Source organism: Pantherophis guttatus, chromosome 1, assembly GCF_059756535.1.
Source record: "Pantherophis guttatus breed Tessera chromosome 1, ASM5975653v1, whole genome shotgun sequence".
Classification (NCBI taxonomy): Eukaryota; Metazoa; Chordata; class Lepidosauria; order Squamata; family Colubridae; genus Pantherophis; species Pantherophis guttatus.
The window spans coordinates 83,404,986-83,424,789 of NC_142063.1; the positions used below are offsets into that span (position 1 = coordinate 83,404,986).

Sequence of the window (19,804 nt, forward strand, 5' to 3'; positions counted from 1 at the left end):
AAGTCTGAGCAAGCCCATGAACATTTCAGTTACCTCAATTAGAATGATTTGAAAGAATGTTTATTCTGAAGTGATTTTCCAGCTTCCTAAGATGGATCACAGCACTGTTTATTTCTGGCAGACTACCATCCAGGTAATAATCATGTCTGATCCTGCTTAGCTTGCTGAAATTGACCAAAGTCACCAAGGTACTGCCACCCAACTAGACTTTTCTTTTTAAAAAACATACAAAATAGGTTTTCGATTTAGCTAGTGTATAGGTCAGAGTTCCCCAATCTTTCTGGGTTGGTGGCCTAGAGAGGAGGGAAAGGAGGGGTGGTTTTGTGGGAGGGACAGGCGCATGCACGAGCACCCATCACTTGCGCGAGTGGGGCCGCGAGCACCTGCAACGCTTGCACAAGTGAAGCCCCAAGCACCTACAATGTATGAGTATAGCCCCAAGTGACCATGATTCTCCCACAAGTGGGCCCCAAGTGCCTGTGATCATGGTGCAAGTGGCCCCACTTGCTCCTGCAATGCTTGTGTGTGGGGCCCCAAATGCCCGTGATGCTCAATACGAATGGACCTCAAATCCCTGCGATGTTCATGCAAGAGGGGCTGCAAGCCCTTGCGATGCTCACATGATTGGGGCTATGAGCCTCCACAACACTCGCACAAGTGGAACTGTGTCAGCCAGCCACTCACATGGCCCAGTTGCATATAGGTCGCGGCCCATTAGTGGGCCTTGGCCCACAGGTTGAAGACCTTTGCTATCATTTTATCTAGCAAAACTGAAGCTTCTCTAGATTAGGAGGAACAAAAACAAACTGAAAAGATTTACAAAATGGTCTGCTAGGTTACTCCATCTGGGCATTATGCTAGTCATCTTTCCCCAGCATGCTGGTTGGTGGGGGATAGTTTTGAAAATCTAGGATCTATGAGGTTATTAACATATGAAAGGGATCCTCCCTAAAGAGTTTGCACTGGTCCACAAATAAAAACTTTTAAAAAATTGATATAGGGATATGTTGGCTTATTTAGGAATATATTACATCTATAAAATGAAACCCTAATGCAGGGGTGAAATGCTCCCAGTTTGGACCAAATCGCCTGATCCGGTAGCGATGGAGGCGAGTGGTTCGGATAACTGGTAGCAAAAATCCCTGCCTCCCCCCCTGCCCCCCCCCCATGCCCAGCTGAGCCACACAATCATCAGAGACTTTTTTTTTTTTTTACTTTTAAAAGCGTTTTTTCTACTATCTCTCCGGCTGAAAAAATGCTTTTAAAAGTAAAAAAAAAAGCCTCTGATAATCACTCGGCTCAGCTGGGATCATCAAAGGCTTTTAAAAGGAAAAAACCCTCTGACGATCCAAGCTGAGTTGCTGTTGAATGGAGTTCTCGTCAGTAGCAATGTGTTTACAGATACTTCGATACTAACTAGGTTCCATACCTTAATGATATAATGAGTTCTTTACAATTTCGTTTTCAGGAATCTAGATACCAAATTTTTCATGCAAAGATAATGTTATTACACAGCCCTGTATTTTTGTTGTGAAGCATTCTCAGATGATGAATGTAGAAAGAATTAGTAATAAAAAAATAGGCCAAAATTTGGAACACTAAGAAATATATTTTGTTTTTCTAAATGCTAAGTAGTATATTATTCAAGTATTTCATTTGCATTTATATGCTGAGCATTGTCAGCCCCTCTTTACGGAGACTTGTATTGTGTCTTAAGTGACCTATCTCAGCCATGTAGTTCATTTCTTGGCCAAATTACTTTTTTCTTAATGCCACCTATTTGCCCTCTGTGAAGCAGCGTAAGAAAATTGTTAATTCATGGTTGTACTTTCTACTTTGGAACTTGAACACCATCTCTGACTAATGCTTTTGGGAGACCTATTTTTTCTTACCTATTTGCCACATGAAAAAATAATATTTTGTGACCAGGCGCAACAGCCACTTTGATCAATGGATAGGCTTTTTGCCTGGCACAATAATTTGGTTGACAGTGCCCAACACAATTTAAAAAGAAGGAAAAAATCTCCAAATATGCCCATTAAATGTCCCTAATCTGTTTTCTAGCTGAGAATACACATCTTCCTCAGTATTAACCATGCTGCCAGTTTAGAACGCAAATGCCTATGCAAACGCCCTTCTGCCAATGCAGGCTCCTCAATTTATTTCAATAAATTGCATTAGCAATTAAACAATATTACATGCTATTTTTCCCTGAATAGTTTCTAGTGCTCTTTGTAAGGTCAAGATTTTTATATAGCAATTGATTAACAACCGTTAAGAGCCAGTCTGGTCAGGTAGTGGTTAAAGCACCAGGCTAGAAAAGCAAAAGACCCTTGGCTCTTTTGGCTGAAGGCTGAGTTTTAATCCTGCCTTCAACCAGGTGGTGGCCTTGAGCTAGTGATTCTCTCTCAATTCTAGGAAGGACACAAAGACAAATGTATTTGTATGTATTTTAATTTTGGCTGTTCACCGCCCTGAGTCCTTCGGGAGAAGGGCGGTATACAAATTTAAATGATTGATAAATAAATAAATAAATAAATAAATAAATAAATAAATAAATAAATAAATAAATAAATAAATAAATAAATACCCTTTAAAATCTTACCAAGAAAACTGCAGGGACTTCTTCCAGTACTTTCCAGGAGTCAAGACTGACTCAAAGACAAATATACAAAAAAACCCCATCTATATTAAAAATCAATAGAGCCAACAGCTTTGTTTTAGAAAATGAATGCATTTTAAAAAGCCACAGCAGTTCATTTAGAAAGCCGAAGCAGAAACAGTTTCACTGAAAGCAGGCAAAGCTTCCGCATTATATGTCATGCATTTAGGTTCCAGGAGTTGAACGTAATTCTTAACTGTTTAATGGTCAAAAGACTTTTTAAAAATGGGAACTTTGTGGTATAGACAGCAGCAAGAATTTGTTATGCACAAAAATGGAAAGCTATATTAATTCCCACAACGGAAGAATGGTTGGAGGTGATGGAACTAATTAACTGCTTTAATCAAAGGGGAAAATACATCTAACTTTGTGTCTGGAAACCACTTCTGGATTTTGTGCTTGAGATAGAAAAAAAATGAAACTTTGTCTTTGGAATTTACTGATTAGACAAGGGGGGTTTTTTTGCTATAAAAATGCTAGTATAAACAAAGTATGCAAAGTAAAAAGTTGACTCTGTAACATGATGTTCATTCATTCTTCTGCACTGAAAAATCGGAAGTTAATTATTTGGGAGTTTTCTTCCTCTTTATCCTACAGTTTTCTCCCCTTTCTCCACAATTTTTATTTTCATTGGTATTTTATAAAGTTTAATAAAATTATATTGTTAAAGAAATCTTAACTGGGGATTAGGCTAAATCAAAAATGACAAGTGTCAGAAGACTTTCAGCAATGATGGGAGTGTGTGATTGAAGAGTCTTTGGAAGAGGTGAAAGTGATCACAACCTTTCTGAATGCTGAATGCTATACTTACCCCAAAGTTATGTCTTCAGATACAATTATTATTTTCATATTTCTTCCTTGTCTTCTATTTTTGGTAAAGGTAAAAACCATGTCTATGAATCTCTGAATCTCTATGAATAGACCAGGGGTGTCAGGATTCTGCCTGCAGGGTGCTTAAATCTGGCCCACAGAGCTGGCCTGGAAATATCAAGGGACTGGCCCACGGTGCCTCTGGGCTGCATGCACCCCCTCCCCCCGGTGCCTCATTTTCACCCTCCATGGCTGCCTGCAGCACTCTGGCCGGCCAAAAACTGGACAAAAATAGGGATGAATATAGGGATGAGAAAGGGCCAAAAACAGCCAGCAGAGTTCTACAGGAGGCCATGGAGAGTGAAAATAAGGTGCGGGGGGGACACTCATGGACCCCCCCCATGCCCCATTTTGGCCAACAGGGTGCTGCAGGAGGCATCCATCTGCCCCCACCCCCGCCGGCCCACAGAGAACTACAATGCTGATCCAGCCCTCGAAGAAATCCAGTTTGACACCCCTGCCATAGACACTAAAAGCTATGTTGCCTACTTGTTCGAATCTATTGGTCTTTTTGGGTATCTGGTATAAAGTAGTATCGTCTTTGGCCATGGGCTTGGTATCACCAATTTTGCCAGGCAGCACCTATCTGTGGAATCAGATGGGAAAGTTGCTATCATGGAGAAAATGCCAGACTGTAGTTCCTAGCCATCCTAGTCTCAATTCCCTACCTCTATTTTAGAGTCCTTTGTAGTGATTACCTTCACTACTAAATTTTTAACTAAGGATGGTGCAAACTGGGCAGCATACTGCATGCTAAACAGCTATTTTACTGGAGGACCCTGCTCCCTTGCTATCTTACTTGCCCACTGTTGATTTTTTTCCCAGAAGGGAGCCAAGGTCTTCAAGCATGCAGCTTTTAGCAGTGGATATGGTAGTTGTCTGTTTGGGTTTGAGGCTATAGCGCAAAGGAACCACAAGATGGATTTTAAAGAGAATTAAGGCAATAAGAAAGGCTGAGAAAGTGAGAACTGCTTGTCAGACAGGGTTACATTTCCATCTTGGTTATATGCAAAAAAAGAGAAAATATGTGAATAAGCCTCAAAGCTGTTTCACATGAAAATGTCAAATAAAGATAACAAAGCTTTGTTTCTTAACAGTCAATATGTCTGAAAGGACTTTCTGTATCTCTTTTGCTTGCTTTTTCTTTTTTTAAATTAAGGAGGTGATTTTTATGGGTTTTTTTAAAAACGTATGCCTTGCCTGCAGTTTATTCCATGGAAGAGAATACTTTGCCATTGGTGTCTACATTTTTTGATCATCTGTAAAGTTTAAATTCTGTTATGTTTTTGACAAATAAATGATTTCACATTAGGGCTCAGCCCGTGCATCTCCCTTACATTTAGTTCTTCAGCCAAACTACCTATAATTTGGATGTGAATCAAAACAGTGGGCTGAAAACTGTTTTTGAACTTGGATCTAGTTCTGCACTGAATTGCAATTGTTGAAAGTTTTTTCCTAGTGTTTTATTTTCTTAAAAATGAGTTTTTGTGACAAACCATACTCCTTATGGCAGCCTTGTTGTGAGCTTGATTGTGACACCTTCTCAATATTCAGGTTTTTGTTTTTTTTCATTGTCCCAAAAAAGTGTGTGATGCTTGGTTTATGTCTACTTCCACCAGATATTTAGAATAACTAATTATTGTTTTCAAGCAGAAGAATTTTTCCTAACATTGCATCTTCCAAACATGTTGTGCTCCAAGTCAGTGTACATAGAAAAATGTTCTCGTTTTCCTAATTAACTGTACTTTTTGTGACAAGAAAGTTGCATACACGATAGAACATGGGTAGTATTTGTTAAATGTTTATTTTGAACTGGCAGGAAAAGCACACATCCCACATTCTCCAGACAGATTTTATTCTACTGCTTGGCTTTTTTTGCATAATGCAATTATTTTTACCATTTGAACAGCTAAATAAGTTATGGTTGGATTGTGCTAAGACACCCAATAGCACTTCTTTATCTGCAGCTATATGAAGAAATTTGCCTTCTCCTTGGATTATGTATGATTTCCATCAAAAGGGAACCACTGCCAAATAAGCATTATATGTATGAAAATTATATTAGGAAACTGGATTTAAAACAAAACAAAAAAACAAAAAACCCCTATCAATTCTAGATACTAAAGGCCATTGCCCCATCAATATCAAGAGACCTGCAGGAGGAAGGCAACTAGCCACAAAACTTAAAACATTCTTTCTCTATTCTCTTTGTTAAAGAATGGGTTGGTTACCAAAGATGTATGGAAATATTTCCAGAAATCACTATACCAGTTCCAAGAACCTCATCTAACTTGATCCTGATATTTGCAGCAGTCAATCATTATAGCAGTTGTAGATATTCCCTGTTCCGTATGGAATTTTTGCACAGAAGGGTTTCCAACAATAAAGGCTATTCCCACCAGTCAAAGGGGTTGTCTGCTATTACCGCACTAATGCAAATGCAACCTTTCTTTCATTGTTGTTATCAATAAAAGCTATTTCCAGAATATTCAGTCTTAAACCCAGCAACCCCTGATTTATAGAAGCTAGTAGCTCAAAAATCATTATTGCATACTTACCAGCTCAGCACTGGTGTTATGTGTTTGGCAAGCAGTCAGATACCTTCCCTAAAGGCCTGCTTTTAGTAGTTTTCTGAAAATAATTTGAGTAATTCCTGAGATGTACTGCAATCAAAACATCAAAACAATATGCTAGCCACAGTAGTTTTGTTTTAGGCTACTGCTTTCATTTTGGGTGACTCTATCACCCAGAATAGAGTTTGTTACTCTGACCAGCTCTGATGATAGAGAGTGGAAGAAGTTTTACTGCTCCTATTTTTATAGTTTAGGTGTACACCATATTATAATGAAAATGGTTCATTGTCCTACAAAGGGATGTACCACTGCAACAACCTTGGCTTCCTTGTATTTTTCACAAGACATCGCAATTGAGAAGAAATAACTGCCTGTCGCTAACATTGGAGTTCATCTTCCCAATCTGCAAGGCAGAATAAAACTAGGATTACAATGTTAACCCTCCAGATAAGACAAAAACGGAATGCAGCTGAGGGCACGAAAATCTAGCTAGAAAAACAAACTCTGAGAAACCATTGCTCTGAGACAACATTGGAATGTTTCAGCTGAAACAACTTTGTACCTTTGTAGTCCACAGAAAGGACCCTCATAATATTAGAGCCTAAGAACACAATCAGCTTCAGGATATGCCCTGTAGATCTAATTCTTGATCTAAGCAGCATGAAAAGTAACATCGGCTTCCTCTGCTGTGCAGGAGTGTTCTGTTCCTTTGTTTCAACAGACAGATGTGCAATTCAGTTCTGCAGGCTCCTCCATGACTGAGGTGGCCAGTTCTTCTGGTCCATCTGCTATGCTGGGCTCACTAGAAAACTGTCTGTGGTTCAAACTGGGTTGCAAGAGGAGACATTGGTCGCCATTGTCTGGTTCTTCTGCTAGCATGCCTGAGTGCATAATGGAAGCCATGGCCAACAGTTGGATATCAGAATGAGCATTGGCGACAGTATGCCGGCGGATGCTCCCACACTTCTCAAGGTAAGCCTCGCCTTCCTGTTCAGTCAGGGGTGTCAAGGCGGTCTCACTGACCTGTCGGGTTGCCACTGTGTGAGAAGAAATGCTTAGCCCGTTGGGTTTGTAACGAGATCTGTAATACCGTCTCTCTGGAAAACAAGGGAAAAGAAGACATTTTTGTTAATTGTTTACCACTGCAAGAATTGGTTTCTCCAGATTTTGTTTCTGTGAAAGGCACATTAAATATTTCTTCATCTTTAGTTTTGGCAACAAGTTGCAACATGTGGATAATAAGGATATTTGAGAATAAAAAAAAATACAAGTTATACAATTGATTATACTTTAATCTCCTGCACCAGTTTGATTCTATGTTAGAAGTCCATGTTATGACAGAGAGGAACTTATGACACTGGAGAACTTTGGCATTGTTGTAATATAATCCCTCTTCTCAAGTTGTTTTACACTTAAAAGGGTAAGTGTGTAATAGTTACCTAAATTTTCACCCCTAAGTCCACTAAATTTAGAAGAGGTGTCTAATAAATACTGTATAAGTTTATAACCTGTACATGCATGGTGTGTGACATGCATTGTGTGTGACTAATTATCCTTCTGGACATTGCGTAGAATCTGACACAGATTCTTCCCTGATGTAACTTTTCACCATATACAATTCAGAATGATTGTATTATGGGCAAAGTTAACAGCATAACAATTGGTGGCAAAGCAAAACAAACTTATATGTGAGAAATTTACTGCCTATTCTACATGCAGACCTAACAAAACAACTCCACTTGAAACATTTTATTAAAACAATAACTTGTGTCAAAACAAAGTAAAAGTGTTAGAACATACATATCTTCATTTTCAAGTTTCTAGCACCCTAGAATGAATCATTTTGAGATAAGAACGGTCTATTTTAAAGTTTGCTTCTATGACAGAACATTTAAAATTCTTATTCTCAAAACCCTGGGGGCATAAATTTTCTCCAAGCAGTCATTTTGCATATTTCTACTATGAACCCTATTTTTTTTCAACTTGATACCCTACGGAGTTCATTGCAGTCCTATGCTTCTGGTGGATACTACTTTAGAGAAAGCTTTTGTAATCACTGATCTAGTGAGCTTCCCAGTTTGAATTCATTGCCATTTCTAACAAAAGGATTGTTACAAGGTAGGTGGAGAAAACCAGCAACATTTTAGATATGGCTGAATTCCAATTCCCAGCATCTCCAGCTAGGACGGGCAGTGCTAAGTGATAGTAGTAACTTTAATTCAACTACAGCTAGACAAAAACAGATACTTTCTTCCAGCTCTAAGGTAATAGAAATCATGGATGAAAGTAGTAGATACTGCTTTCTTTCAGTTCCATTGGCCAACAGTATTCCCTACACGGGAGGAATTCACATGGATCTAACTAGCAACTTTTAGTACATTCAATTATAAGAATGATGAGGATGGATTTACAGGTCACATATTCTAAAGGTACAGTATACAAGCGCAGACAGACTCAATTTTATTTTAGGGGAGGGAGCTCTCAAACTAAGTGCCCCAAGGAAAAATATGTACACATTCCAAACTCTTAAAGAATTATGAACTCAGGAATTTGTTTTGAATCCCTGAACATGCATTTTTCCATGTCTGCTCACCTCAAGCTTTTTTCATTTGCAGTAAGTTATACTTTTAAATAAGGAGTCATTTTATAGTTGCTGTTGTTATTATTGGGAACTGAAAATCCTTGTATTATCATTCAGAACTCCACTGATAGTTTCTCCTCTAGTTTCTACCTGCTCCTGAACTACAAAGCTGTACCACTTCCTTTTTCTTCCACTTCCTTATATCAAACAATATGCTGTATTAGAAACAGGGATCCTTCTGCTTCTGGGTAAGGTATGACAAACTGAAGACAATTCTGCAAAGTGCAGTTGATAATCTCAGCAGTTTATCTGAACCTCTCCAGATAAGGAGAAAATGGGAGACCACCCATATATGCTTCAGGACAATAGTTTTCATCAGGTTTGAGTGCTGGGAGACAAAGAGATAAGCCATCTTGCTCACAAGTGAAGCCTTTTAAAGGACACTAAATTTGCAAACCCCACTTTCTAATCGTTTTCTAATATTTTTTGGAAATTGGCAAAATTGCCAAACCATCGTAAACCATTAGAGATATTCAAGACACGTTTTCAAAGTTTTTGTCAGGTGAGTTTATCTTCATCTCTGAACAAAAGAAAAATCAATTATAGGCTTAAGAATTTAAGAGAACTTGAAATAAATAGCAAAATGCTAAATAAAATTTTGACCTAAGAAGGTTATAAATGGATCAAAGGTTCAGATTAATATGGAATATTGATTTTCACTATAAGATTTTGATATTTTTTTTAATAAACAGTTTCTTGTTTTGGCTATCCTGATTATTGTAAATCAGAACAAAGATAAGTGATGATTTTAGAAACTGGACAATGGAAAGGGACTAAAGATTCTAAGCAGAAGAAAAAAATACAAAATTGTTTTTGATGTCAATTAATACTGGGACTTCCAAAACAATCAAATGTTATAACATTGGAAATATTAAATGAGTTATTTGAAGAATAGATATTAGAGTCCAAAAGATATTAACAAAGTAATGACAGATACTATATGGAACAATTTTTATCTGACAAGACAGAGAAGGCACTGAAAGTGGAACTACAAATAACAGATCAACAGAATGATTTGGAAAAGAACACTTACTGGGTATAAGAAATCCTTGATTGTTGGGTGCTGCCCAGAGTTGCTTTTGATGAGATTTGGTGAAATTTGATGGGAGGAGAGAGGAGATGGAGAGGGGAGGGGAGCAAAGGGAAGGGAAGACTGGCTGGAGTTTTAAAAATTAAAAGGACAAATGATAAACCAAGAGAATGACCTGGAAAATGTTTTCTTATTGGATTTACAAAAGAGGCTTGCTTTATAAAGCCTTGAATAAACTTGTATAATAGGATAAAGAAGAATTGAAAAGAAATTAAATCCTAAAACTATATTTGATTGAATTAAAGATTAAGACTGTTAGGAATAAAAGAAAGAAACAAAGTTGGTTTATTTGATCAAGGTTAAAGTAGGCTTTTTTTGTTCTTCAACATTTGCAACATTTTGCAATGTTCTGGAAAACCATTTACTTTTTGCTGACACCAGGGCTGAAAGTTTTATGTTTTATGGATTTATTTATAGATAAGGATGGGATAAGGGCTGAAAAGGTTACAGGAGCTGAAGAGTTATTAAATGTATTTATATTGTAATGAAGTTTGGAAGTCATTTCCTTTCTTTTTACATGTTTTATTATTTCCATTCTCTTTCTCTAAGTTTACATTAGCTTTTAGTATTGTATTTAAAATTCTTAATAAAACTTATATTTAAAAAAAAGAAACAGGAATCTCCCTAAAATACAGCTGCTTTAATAAGTCATGGACTTATGAACTACATTCATGATCCCACATGTACTAAAGCACCTCTTCTAAGTTCATAGACGCTCTGTACAGGTAATCCTCAACTTACAACAGTTCTTTTAGTGACTGTTGAAAGTTACAACGGCATGGAAAAAAGTGACTTATAACAATTTTTCACATACCCATTACAACCGTCCCGTGGGCGTGTGATCAAAATTCAGATGCTTAGAAACTGGTTGATATTTATGATGGTTGTGTCCCGGGATCATGTGAGCAACTTTTTTTTTTTTAATTTGATTTATATGCCGCCCTTCTCCGAAGACTCAGGGCGGTTTACAATGTGCTCAGCAATAGCCTTCATCCTTTTGTATATTTATACAAAGTCAGTTTATTGCCCCCACAAACTGGGTCCTCATTTCACCTACCTTAGAAAGGATGCAAGGCTGAGTCAACCTTGAGCCTTGGCGAGATTCGAACCCTGCAGTAATTGCAGGCAGCTGGTCTTAATAACCAGCTTAATAACAGGGTGCCTTAAACCCCTGTACTACCAAGGCTCTTTTGTGAACTTCTTATCAGCGAAGTCAAAGGGGAAGCCAGATTCACTTTACAATCATGTTACTTAACACTTAACAACTGCAGTGATTCACGTTTTAACAACTGTGGCAAGAAAGATCGTAAAATGGGGCAAAACTCTCATAACAACTGTCTCACTTAGCAATATAAATTTTAGGCTCAATTATGGTCGTAAGTCGAAGAGTAGCTATAGTATAGCGATGAAGATGCTGGACTGGCATTGGGGAGATTCAACTTCCAGTCCACGCTCAACATTTGAATTTAACCAGATGAATTTGGATCCGCCATTCACTATCAGCCTAACCTGCCTCACAGTGTTGTAGAGAAAAGGAGAATAGAGAGATGCTATGTATGCTGGTATCCTCACACTACTTCATACTATTCTAAAAACATTTCCAATACACCTATACACCACAGAGAAAAGTATGACATCAATAAAACTCAACTTGCTTTTTTTTTTCTCCAGCAGACATCTCCCCTGATAGTTCTGTTCAACAGAAACACTACATCCAAAATAGCTGCTGCAACATTTATTATTGCAGCACGGGAAGATTTCAGAAATGGCTCACATTTTACAGCACAGTACACTTTCACAAGACTAAGCATTAAAAAAACATCTTATGGGGAAAGAAATCACAACTATCTTGCTGTGTCACCAAGACAGAGGTACTAAATAAGCATAACACCCCAAATTTCAGAGATAGAGTGGTATTTCATTTGCTATTGGTTAACGCATCAGCCTAACACCATGAATTCTAGTCCTGCCTTAGGCACGAAAGACAGCTGAGTGGCTTTGGGCCAGTCAGTCGCTTAGCCCAATTTACCTTACAGGATTATTGTTGTGAGAAATATAGGAAGAGGAAGGAATATTAGGTATGTTTGCCACCTTGAGTTGTTTATAAAAAATATTTTTTTAAAAATCTATCTAAATAGTTTTTCCTTAGTTTTCATAGATGTAAGTTGTAATGGATTTACTTTCAACCAGGGGTGAAATTTAGCCAGTTCTATCCGGCTAAGGCGAACCAATAGTGGTGGCTACGGGAGGCTCCGCCCACCCATGTGGACATCATGATGTCTCTTTTTTGCAATTATTTTAAGCCTTTGCACATGGGCAAAAGGCTTTGCGTGTGCACAGAAGGCTTTCAACATGCGCGGACGACGGCGCTTGCACATTTGCGAACCAGTAGGGAAGGTAAGTGAATTTCACCCCTGCTTTCAACCAATTCATATCTGAATTGAACTCAGTTTAAAGCTAATAGCTTATTCTTTCATTGGTAATGGTTATTGAAGAACACTGAATTAACCTATTTTGTCTCAATATTATCCAAACCTATAACTGGGAGCAAATACTGGCAGTTACACTTTCACTGTTTAAAGCTCTCTTCTTTTTATTCCAACTCATAATACAAGTCAGGAATGAAACACTGAAACAAGTCCCTTAAAGAGAAAAGATAGATGCTGAGGTGTAGCCACCCTTTATCTGACAACCAAGAATTATATAGTCAGAAAGTCCATTCCAATTTGACCACAAATCGGAGGCTGCTGTGAAGCAGTAGTTTGTAAATTCCATGCGTACTTTCATTTGTGCTGGAAATTCAACCCTGCCTGTACATTCCTTGTTTTAATGTACAAGGATCAACACAGAGAGAACACCTGCCTTAAACAATAGGAGTAGTCCCACAGCAAGTTCTTTTAAGTCTGTTATAGGCCAATGAATTTCTGCTTGGGTAACATTTATAGTTATTTATTTCTTGAGAAACACAAGGTGAAGGAGAGGTCTCTTTTTCCCTTTAACTAGTGTCTAAGGTCTCTGAACAGTGGCAGCTATCCCAGGATAACTAAAACCTTCTCTTAAAAGGAAAAATAGCCAAGGTGAGAGGGAACCTTTTCTTTATAGACCAGAGGCAGATAGCTAAGAATAAGAGGACCTGAGACCTCTTGGCCTATGATTGACTAGTCATTATAATGTTTGGAGGAAACAATACTTTTCTCTGCTACTTTTTATAACTGAAGGATCCCAGTCTAAATTGTGAAGTGAAACTCGTAACTAAAACTTATTTTCAAAGCTGTAAACAAATCCTAAAGTATCTCTATTGTGTCTTAATACAAAACAGTTGTAACAAGCACTATCCATCTCCTTGGGATATTTTAAAGGCTGCCTCCAATGAGGCTGATAGATTATACTTTCCTGCCAGAGGATATGGTGCTCGCTCTCCCTCCCTCTGTGTGTGTGTGTGAGAGAGAGATTCTTACAATTGCCACTGTCATGCACATCATTCTTCTTCCAGAGATTTCAGCTGAAAATCCATGCTATCTACACGGTTATGCTAAGAACCATTGCATCAGTAATGCTACATTTTTATATTCTTTCACTGAAACTATCATGGTTTTTCAACCCTAACTTATTACTGAAATAATGGGCAAAAGGTGGAAGAGGAATTGCAATGAGCAGTTTTAACTGGATCAGGAAAGTTTGAGCAATGCACTGCCACAGAAGAAGCAAAAAATTATTGATGAGCCAATCAGATCCAGCAGTGCTTCCTAAGGTCATTCTGTCTGGAGAGTACCTACTTACATCAATGGCTATTCACTCGAGGGTAGGGGATGTAGCAAACCAAGACGATAGGGATTCTATCACAGGACGGCACCCACCATCTTGATGGTTAATCTCCAAGTTATCACTGATCCCATTTCAGTGATACAAAAGAGGAGTGTACAACCTGAGACCCAGTGCTACATAGGATGTTCATGCATAATCTTTGATCAATGTCAACTTTCCTCTCTGTCCTTTAAGTTGGCCTCTTTTATCCTATAAAGAGCAGCATGGATCCTTAATACAATGTAAGTTCCTGTTCTAAATTGGGAATAAATTTCCTACTTAAACTTAGGCCCTGAAGCTATTCACTAGAAACAGCACCTTCAGTAGCAAATGGAGAAAGAACTAGAAGATGGCACTAGTTTGAATCCATATCAGGACTCCTTTCCCTCAGAAAACCACTAATGCTGCTTTAGGTCAGGCCTGACAAATTGGCGGCCTACAAGCCAGATGCGTCACATGCAGGCCACGCCCACCCCAGTTCCGCAAAGGCAAAAATGTTGCTATATGTCGTGATACGTGACATGATCAAACTTGACACCCGTGCTTTAGATACATACTGGAGAAGTTGGTGCAAGTGAACCAGAATTTCCAAGACTACAGCTGTTTGGCTGCCTGGTTGAAAAGATTGGTTTACTGATATCTTGTGGACCCTGGGTGGGCAAAATTACAAAAGAATGCAGAAAGTATAAAAGAAACACAAAATGGTAGAAACACCAAAGAGAGAAAAGGGAAAATTCACAATCTAATTTAGAAATGTAGGCTCTCATGCTTTGCACATTTTCTGCTCAGACTGCTTTAAATAGCTGCAAATATTTATCTCAAATCAAATGAATCATAAGATCTAATAAATAGATTCCCTAGCCAGCTTGTGATTTCACTATTAACAGTTATATTTAGCAATCATTTCCCTCTTGTTAACTCATTGTCTCCAAAAAGTCATTCCAATCTGGAACAATAACTATAAAAAACGGGGGGGGGGGAGGAGAGAGAAAGCATTCAAAAGTGCTATGGTGGCCAGACAGGAATAGTCCGGAGAAAACAAACACTGTAGGCTTTGTTCTACAGTCCTGTTTACTGCAGCTAACCACCATGAATATTTTCTGCAACAAACACTACAAACCGCTATCCTCAAACTATTATAGCCATGATGGTGAACCTGTGGCACACGGTCAAAAGACTTTATCTGTGGGCATGCAAGCGTTGCCCTAGCTCAGCTCCAGCGTGCATGCACGCACTGGCCAGCTGATTTTTGGGCTTTCTGGGCCTACCAGAAGTCGGGAAACGAGCTGTTTCCAGCCTCCGGAGGGCCTCCGGGAGGGGTGAGGAAGGCCATTTTCGCCCTCTCCAGGCTCCAAGAAAGCCTCTGGAGTCTGGGGAGGGTGAAAAAATGGGCCTACCAGGCCCACCGTGCCATCATGTGCCAAAAGCATGAGGAGTGTGTGGGGGGAGAGTGCATATGCACAGAGGCGGGGCGCATTGAATTATGGGTGTGGGCACGCGTGCAACCCCTCCCTCGCGCTCCCCCCACTTTTGGCACGCGACTGCAAAAAGGTTAGCCATCACTGCACTATAGCAAATTGAAAGAAAAAATGAATTGTGTTCATATCAGCTGATAAGCCATTAGCAACAAATGCCTATTACTGTTTTTTAATCTCCCCAACAGAAATACTATGGTCAGATTCCAATCTAAAAGAACCAATAAATATAAATGTGTTGCACAATTACTATTATACAAACTGAAGAAGGACCAGACGTTCCTTTGATCTCATGCTCAGCTACTGCCAGTATAATTAAGCTCACCTCACTACTCTCTTGTTCTGCTGCAGTGGAGAACCATCCCATTTTTAAACTCTGCACTGGAAACTACAATATACTTAATTGGTCATTTAGAGATTGGCATCTATGAAAGTGTTACAGTGGTTGAGAAAAGAAGATACCCAGAGCTCAGGTAGGCAGTATTTTCTGATTTGTCTGTCCCAAAATGCCTTCTTAGTCCCCCCCACAAAGTTTTTTTTAATAATCTAAGTGGACTCTACGGCACTTTTGCAAAGAAGAATGATACCATAAGTTTGTATTTCATTTTGCACCATTCTAGTTTGCAGATAAATCTTTTTTTAATTGAAAAAAAATCTTATGAAACAATTCTAGTGGCCATCAATGTTTGCAGATACCATACCCATTGCACATATTACCTTTTCAGGCCTCAAAGCAATGAAAAATTACCTATATCTATATTGTATCTAAAGAAGTGCATTAGTTTTAAGTGAGCCAAGCTGTTACTGAAAATAAAGATGGAATGGTAGGTAGGTAGGGAAGCAAATTACCTAAATGTAGATAAACCAAACAAAGGTGATAAGGAAGTACATATGGATGCCGTTTTGGCTTCTACTTTCAGCTACTAGTTTACTCCCTTCATAGATCCCTTTTCATCAAAGAAAGGGATCCTGCCACAAACCTACAGAGTCATGGAAAGAGAATCATAAGTAGCTTTACAGTCCTATTTGCATGGCTTGGCACCATCTCCTTAAACTAGAACCAATCTGCCTGACCAGAACATTTTGGGGGAAAGCCAGGAGAAGGTGTATCTCTATAATGCCTCCCATATGGAACAAACTTCCCCTAGACATGAGATTAACACTGATTTATTTTACAGTAATGAGAAGAGAGCATGCCAATAATTACATTGCTCCGATTAGTTTGCAGCTTTAAACTTTTGTACTACATTTGCTATTACACAATGGATATATAATGTCCATACAATTATGCTATTGTTTACCACTTCATTTCAGAAGTCAAATAAATAAATGCAGTATGAAACTACAACAGCAAGAACTTAAAAACACATCTGAAAAGCAAGAGTCACAAATAAATCTCAACTTACAGACCAGAGAATGAATGAAAATATCTATCTATCTATCTATCTATCTATCTATCTATCTATCTATCTATCTATCTATCTATCTATCTCCTAAGATGCCCAAGGAAATGGGTGTGCTTTCCACAGTTCAGATATTTATTATTTATTTATGCAATTCGTATGGCTGCCCATCTCACCTAAGTGATCTCACAACAGTTGGTATCCAAGCCAAACTGAATGCTATGCCACAGATTCCTGCCATGTGACCTTTTAGTTGTTGCTGAGTAGTTATTCATTTGTATCTGCTGTTTTGTGACATAATGAACATCGTTTCTTCAGGACCATTACTCAGTAACTGAGTTCCTCTAAGCACATGCTTATGTTATCATCTAGTCACCCTATCTTCTGTCAACTTTTTTTTTTTTAATTTAATTTATATGCCGCCCTTCTCCGGAGACTCAGGGCGGCTTACAATGCGTTAAGCAATAGCCTTCATCCTTTTGTATATTTATACAAAGTCATCTTATTGCCCCCACAAACTGGGTCCTCATTTAACCTACCTTAGAAAGGATGGAAGGCTGAGTCAACCTTGAGCCTGGTAAGATTCGAACCTGCAGAAATTGCAGGCAGCCGTGTTAATAACAGGGTGCATTAAACCACTGTACTACCAAGGCTCAGAACTTCTTTTCAAGTTTAAGAATCTTCTCCAGTGACTCTTGCTTTTGCATTAGGTAATATTTAAACTTTAGTTCCATTGTTAAGGTTTCCACTGAGCAGGTTTCCACTGAGCAGTCTGGTATTATCAGCATACCGAAATCTGTTATTGCTTCTCTGAGCAATTTTGATTTTATTTCCTTCTACTCCAGCATTTTTCATGACATGGTCTGCATATAAATTAAATGTTCACTGTCACATTGTTTATATGATGCACTCCTTTCCCTATTTTGAACCATTTAGTTTCCCCTTTTCTATTTTAACTGTTGCTCCCTAGTAATCAATTGTTGGAAATAATGAACACACCTTAGGTGTCAGGCATATCTTTCCTTATGTTGAGACTCAAGTAAACATGACCCATAGAATGTTTATGGTCTGGCCTTGTGAGAACAGTGTACATGGCACCATCCATCATTATAAGTCTCTGACACTTTCATCCAAAATGTACTGAACTATTGAAAAATGAAAAGTACTGGATATTTTTCTTCAATATCCAATAGGTGGAGATATTGTTCAACTGTCAACAATTATGCTGAACAGAGATTGTGTACATTAAGGGCCTAAAGATGTCTCAACCATTAATCTATTCCAGTAGCGTTTAGGATTAGAAAAACATGTTTCTTGATATAATATTCAGCATTTCTGCCCACCCATCCCGGTTCAATGGTTAAAGTTTATATGGAGAGAAGATGATGAACTTCATATAACATATTTCTTTTAGGAAATACTGTCTGGAAGCCGTGAAGCATAATGTGCTCCATTCAAGTGTCTAATTAGGTCCTAAAATCCACTGAAATGATAATGTTTTCTAGCTCCAATTTTACTTTTAACTCTGAAGCAAGTCTTAACATTTCACTGCTATTTCATACATCACAGCATTATTTAAGGGATCAAACTTCACTTCTTCTGTTTCCCATTCACATATTTAATTGCTACTTAGAGAGCAAGAAAAATGTAAGAGATTCTGCTAAGCTAACCTTTGGTCACTTGCTAAAAATATACATCCATCAAAAAAATAAAAATAAAAAACTAGTAACCTTGCTCACAAGATGCTATAGGATGCTTAATTTTTTTCAAGGTCAATAAATGTTGATCCCAACATCCAAATCTTCAAAATCACAGCTTCCCTTTAAAACTCCAAAATCATTTTAGTCATTTTTCTCATCCTTTTTTCATCCCAGTAAATAAAGGGAATCAACTGCTAATTGAGTTCAGGGAATTTAGCTGCTGCCAAATTCAGATCAATCCAAAAATAGGTATGTTCTGTTTTTCCTTTGTCCTTCATCTTGAAACAAAACAAGATGGAAGACCTTACTGAAACTGTGAAATATCAGGCTAGATAGTATATGAGAAGGTAATTATCAAAAGAAGTCAGGAATGATGGTTTATGTAATTCTTATACTCCTCACTCTGATTGGAAGTCAAGGAAAAAGTGAAAGTTAGCAATAAAAAGCATAAGTCTCAGGATCCTAATTCATTTACAGGAATACCCTTGACTTTCATGACGGTTGTCCTGGGATGAGAGTGTGTAGTTCGTCTTATGATAAAGGGGTGATTTGTGACTTGCCAGTTTCACCACAGCAGCTGTTTTGCGAACAAGCAGCCTTCCATATCAGCCACGGTATAAATTTCAAATGAGACAAATTGCCTACTTCTGCTCTATCCCTAAAGGCGTAATTTCAGTATTTCTATACAGCTGTCAACTCCAAATGCAGGACTACAGGTGGCAAAGCACCAAGGATGTTCTGAATGTACACATGCAAAGAAGCATAGTAGTGGGGCCCACATGTTCTCTAAATGGAGAACCAAACGTAAGTATTCTGAATGTATAATTCTTTGAAGGTCATGGAGTATATAAAATGTGCTTTATGACAATAAACCCTGGTTTTATTGGTCGACTGGAAGATAGCAGAGTGCTTTCACAAGAGTCACATGGCCACCTCAAATAAACAAGTTGACTATCATTCAGGTTCCTGTACACTTTGTATTATTTTTCTTCTGAAGAAGAAGGGTCACGATTTTATTAGCTGTAAACAGTGCACTGATTGTATTTGTACTGTGACAGGAACATCTCGTTTATTGAAGTCATGAATTTATAGCTGCTCAGTTTTACAAACTAATCTGGTGTGGTGTTAATGCCAAGACCTAGTAGGAAGCCCTGAGCTCTGCTTGTCTAAAGACACCAAGGATATATGCATACAAGAGCAACACCCCAATACTGGGAGATAAGATTCCACAAGTAAAGACCTATACTTCTGCATAAGATAGGAAACTTTGGTTTCAAATCGGACTTAAGACAAAGAAACAGAATGGTTAGGGAGAAATGGTTAACCTTGGAGAGGTTACAATGGAAGCAATTTACATTCTCCCCACTGAACAAACTACATATCAAATCATATTAAAATAAATCTGCAGACTATGCTCCCTTAATTGTGAAAATCCGTTGGAGAAAGCTACGTTCTTTGTGACTAGATCCCAATTTTAGCTATTTTCACTGAAATGATCTCAGACAGCAAAACGGGAACGATCTGTGCTGAAAATTGTACTGAACCACTGCATTAATCCGACTTTATTGAATTTACGATCATTTCCT

General features: G+C 38.2%; 1 protein-coding gene across 11 annotated transcripts in view; it reads right to left on the reverse strand.

The window, feature by feature from the left end:
- Window positions 1-5,313: 5,313 nt before the first annotated feature.
- PRR5L (proline rich 5 like) overlaps window positions 5,314-19,804 on the reverse strand; it is a 71,889-nt gene continuing 57,398 nt past the window's right edge. For all 11 annotated transcript variants that reach the window (XM_087877073.1, XM_087877096.1, XM_087877097.1 and 8 more), the window contains one exon: window positions 5,314-7,202. In XM_087877073.1, coding sequence (XP_087733199.1) covers window positions 6,820-7,202 — 383 coding nt within the window. In that variant the 3' untranslated portion in view covers window positions 5,314-6,819. The remainder of the gene's footprint in view (window positions 7,203-19,804) is intronic.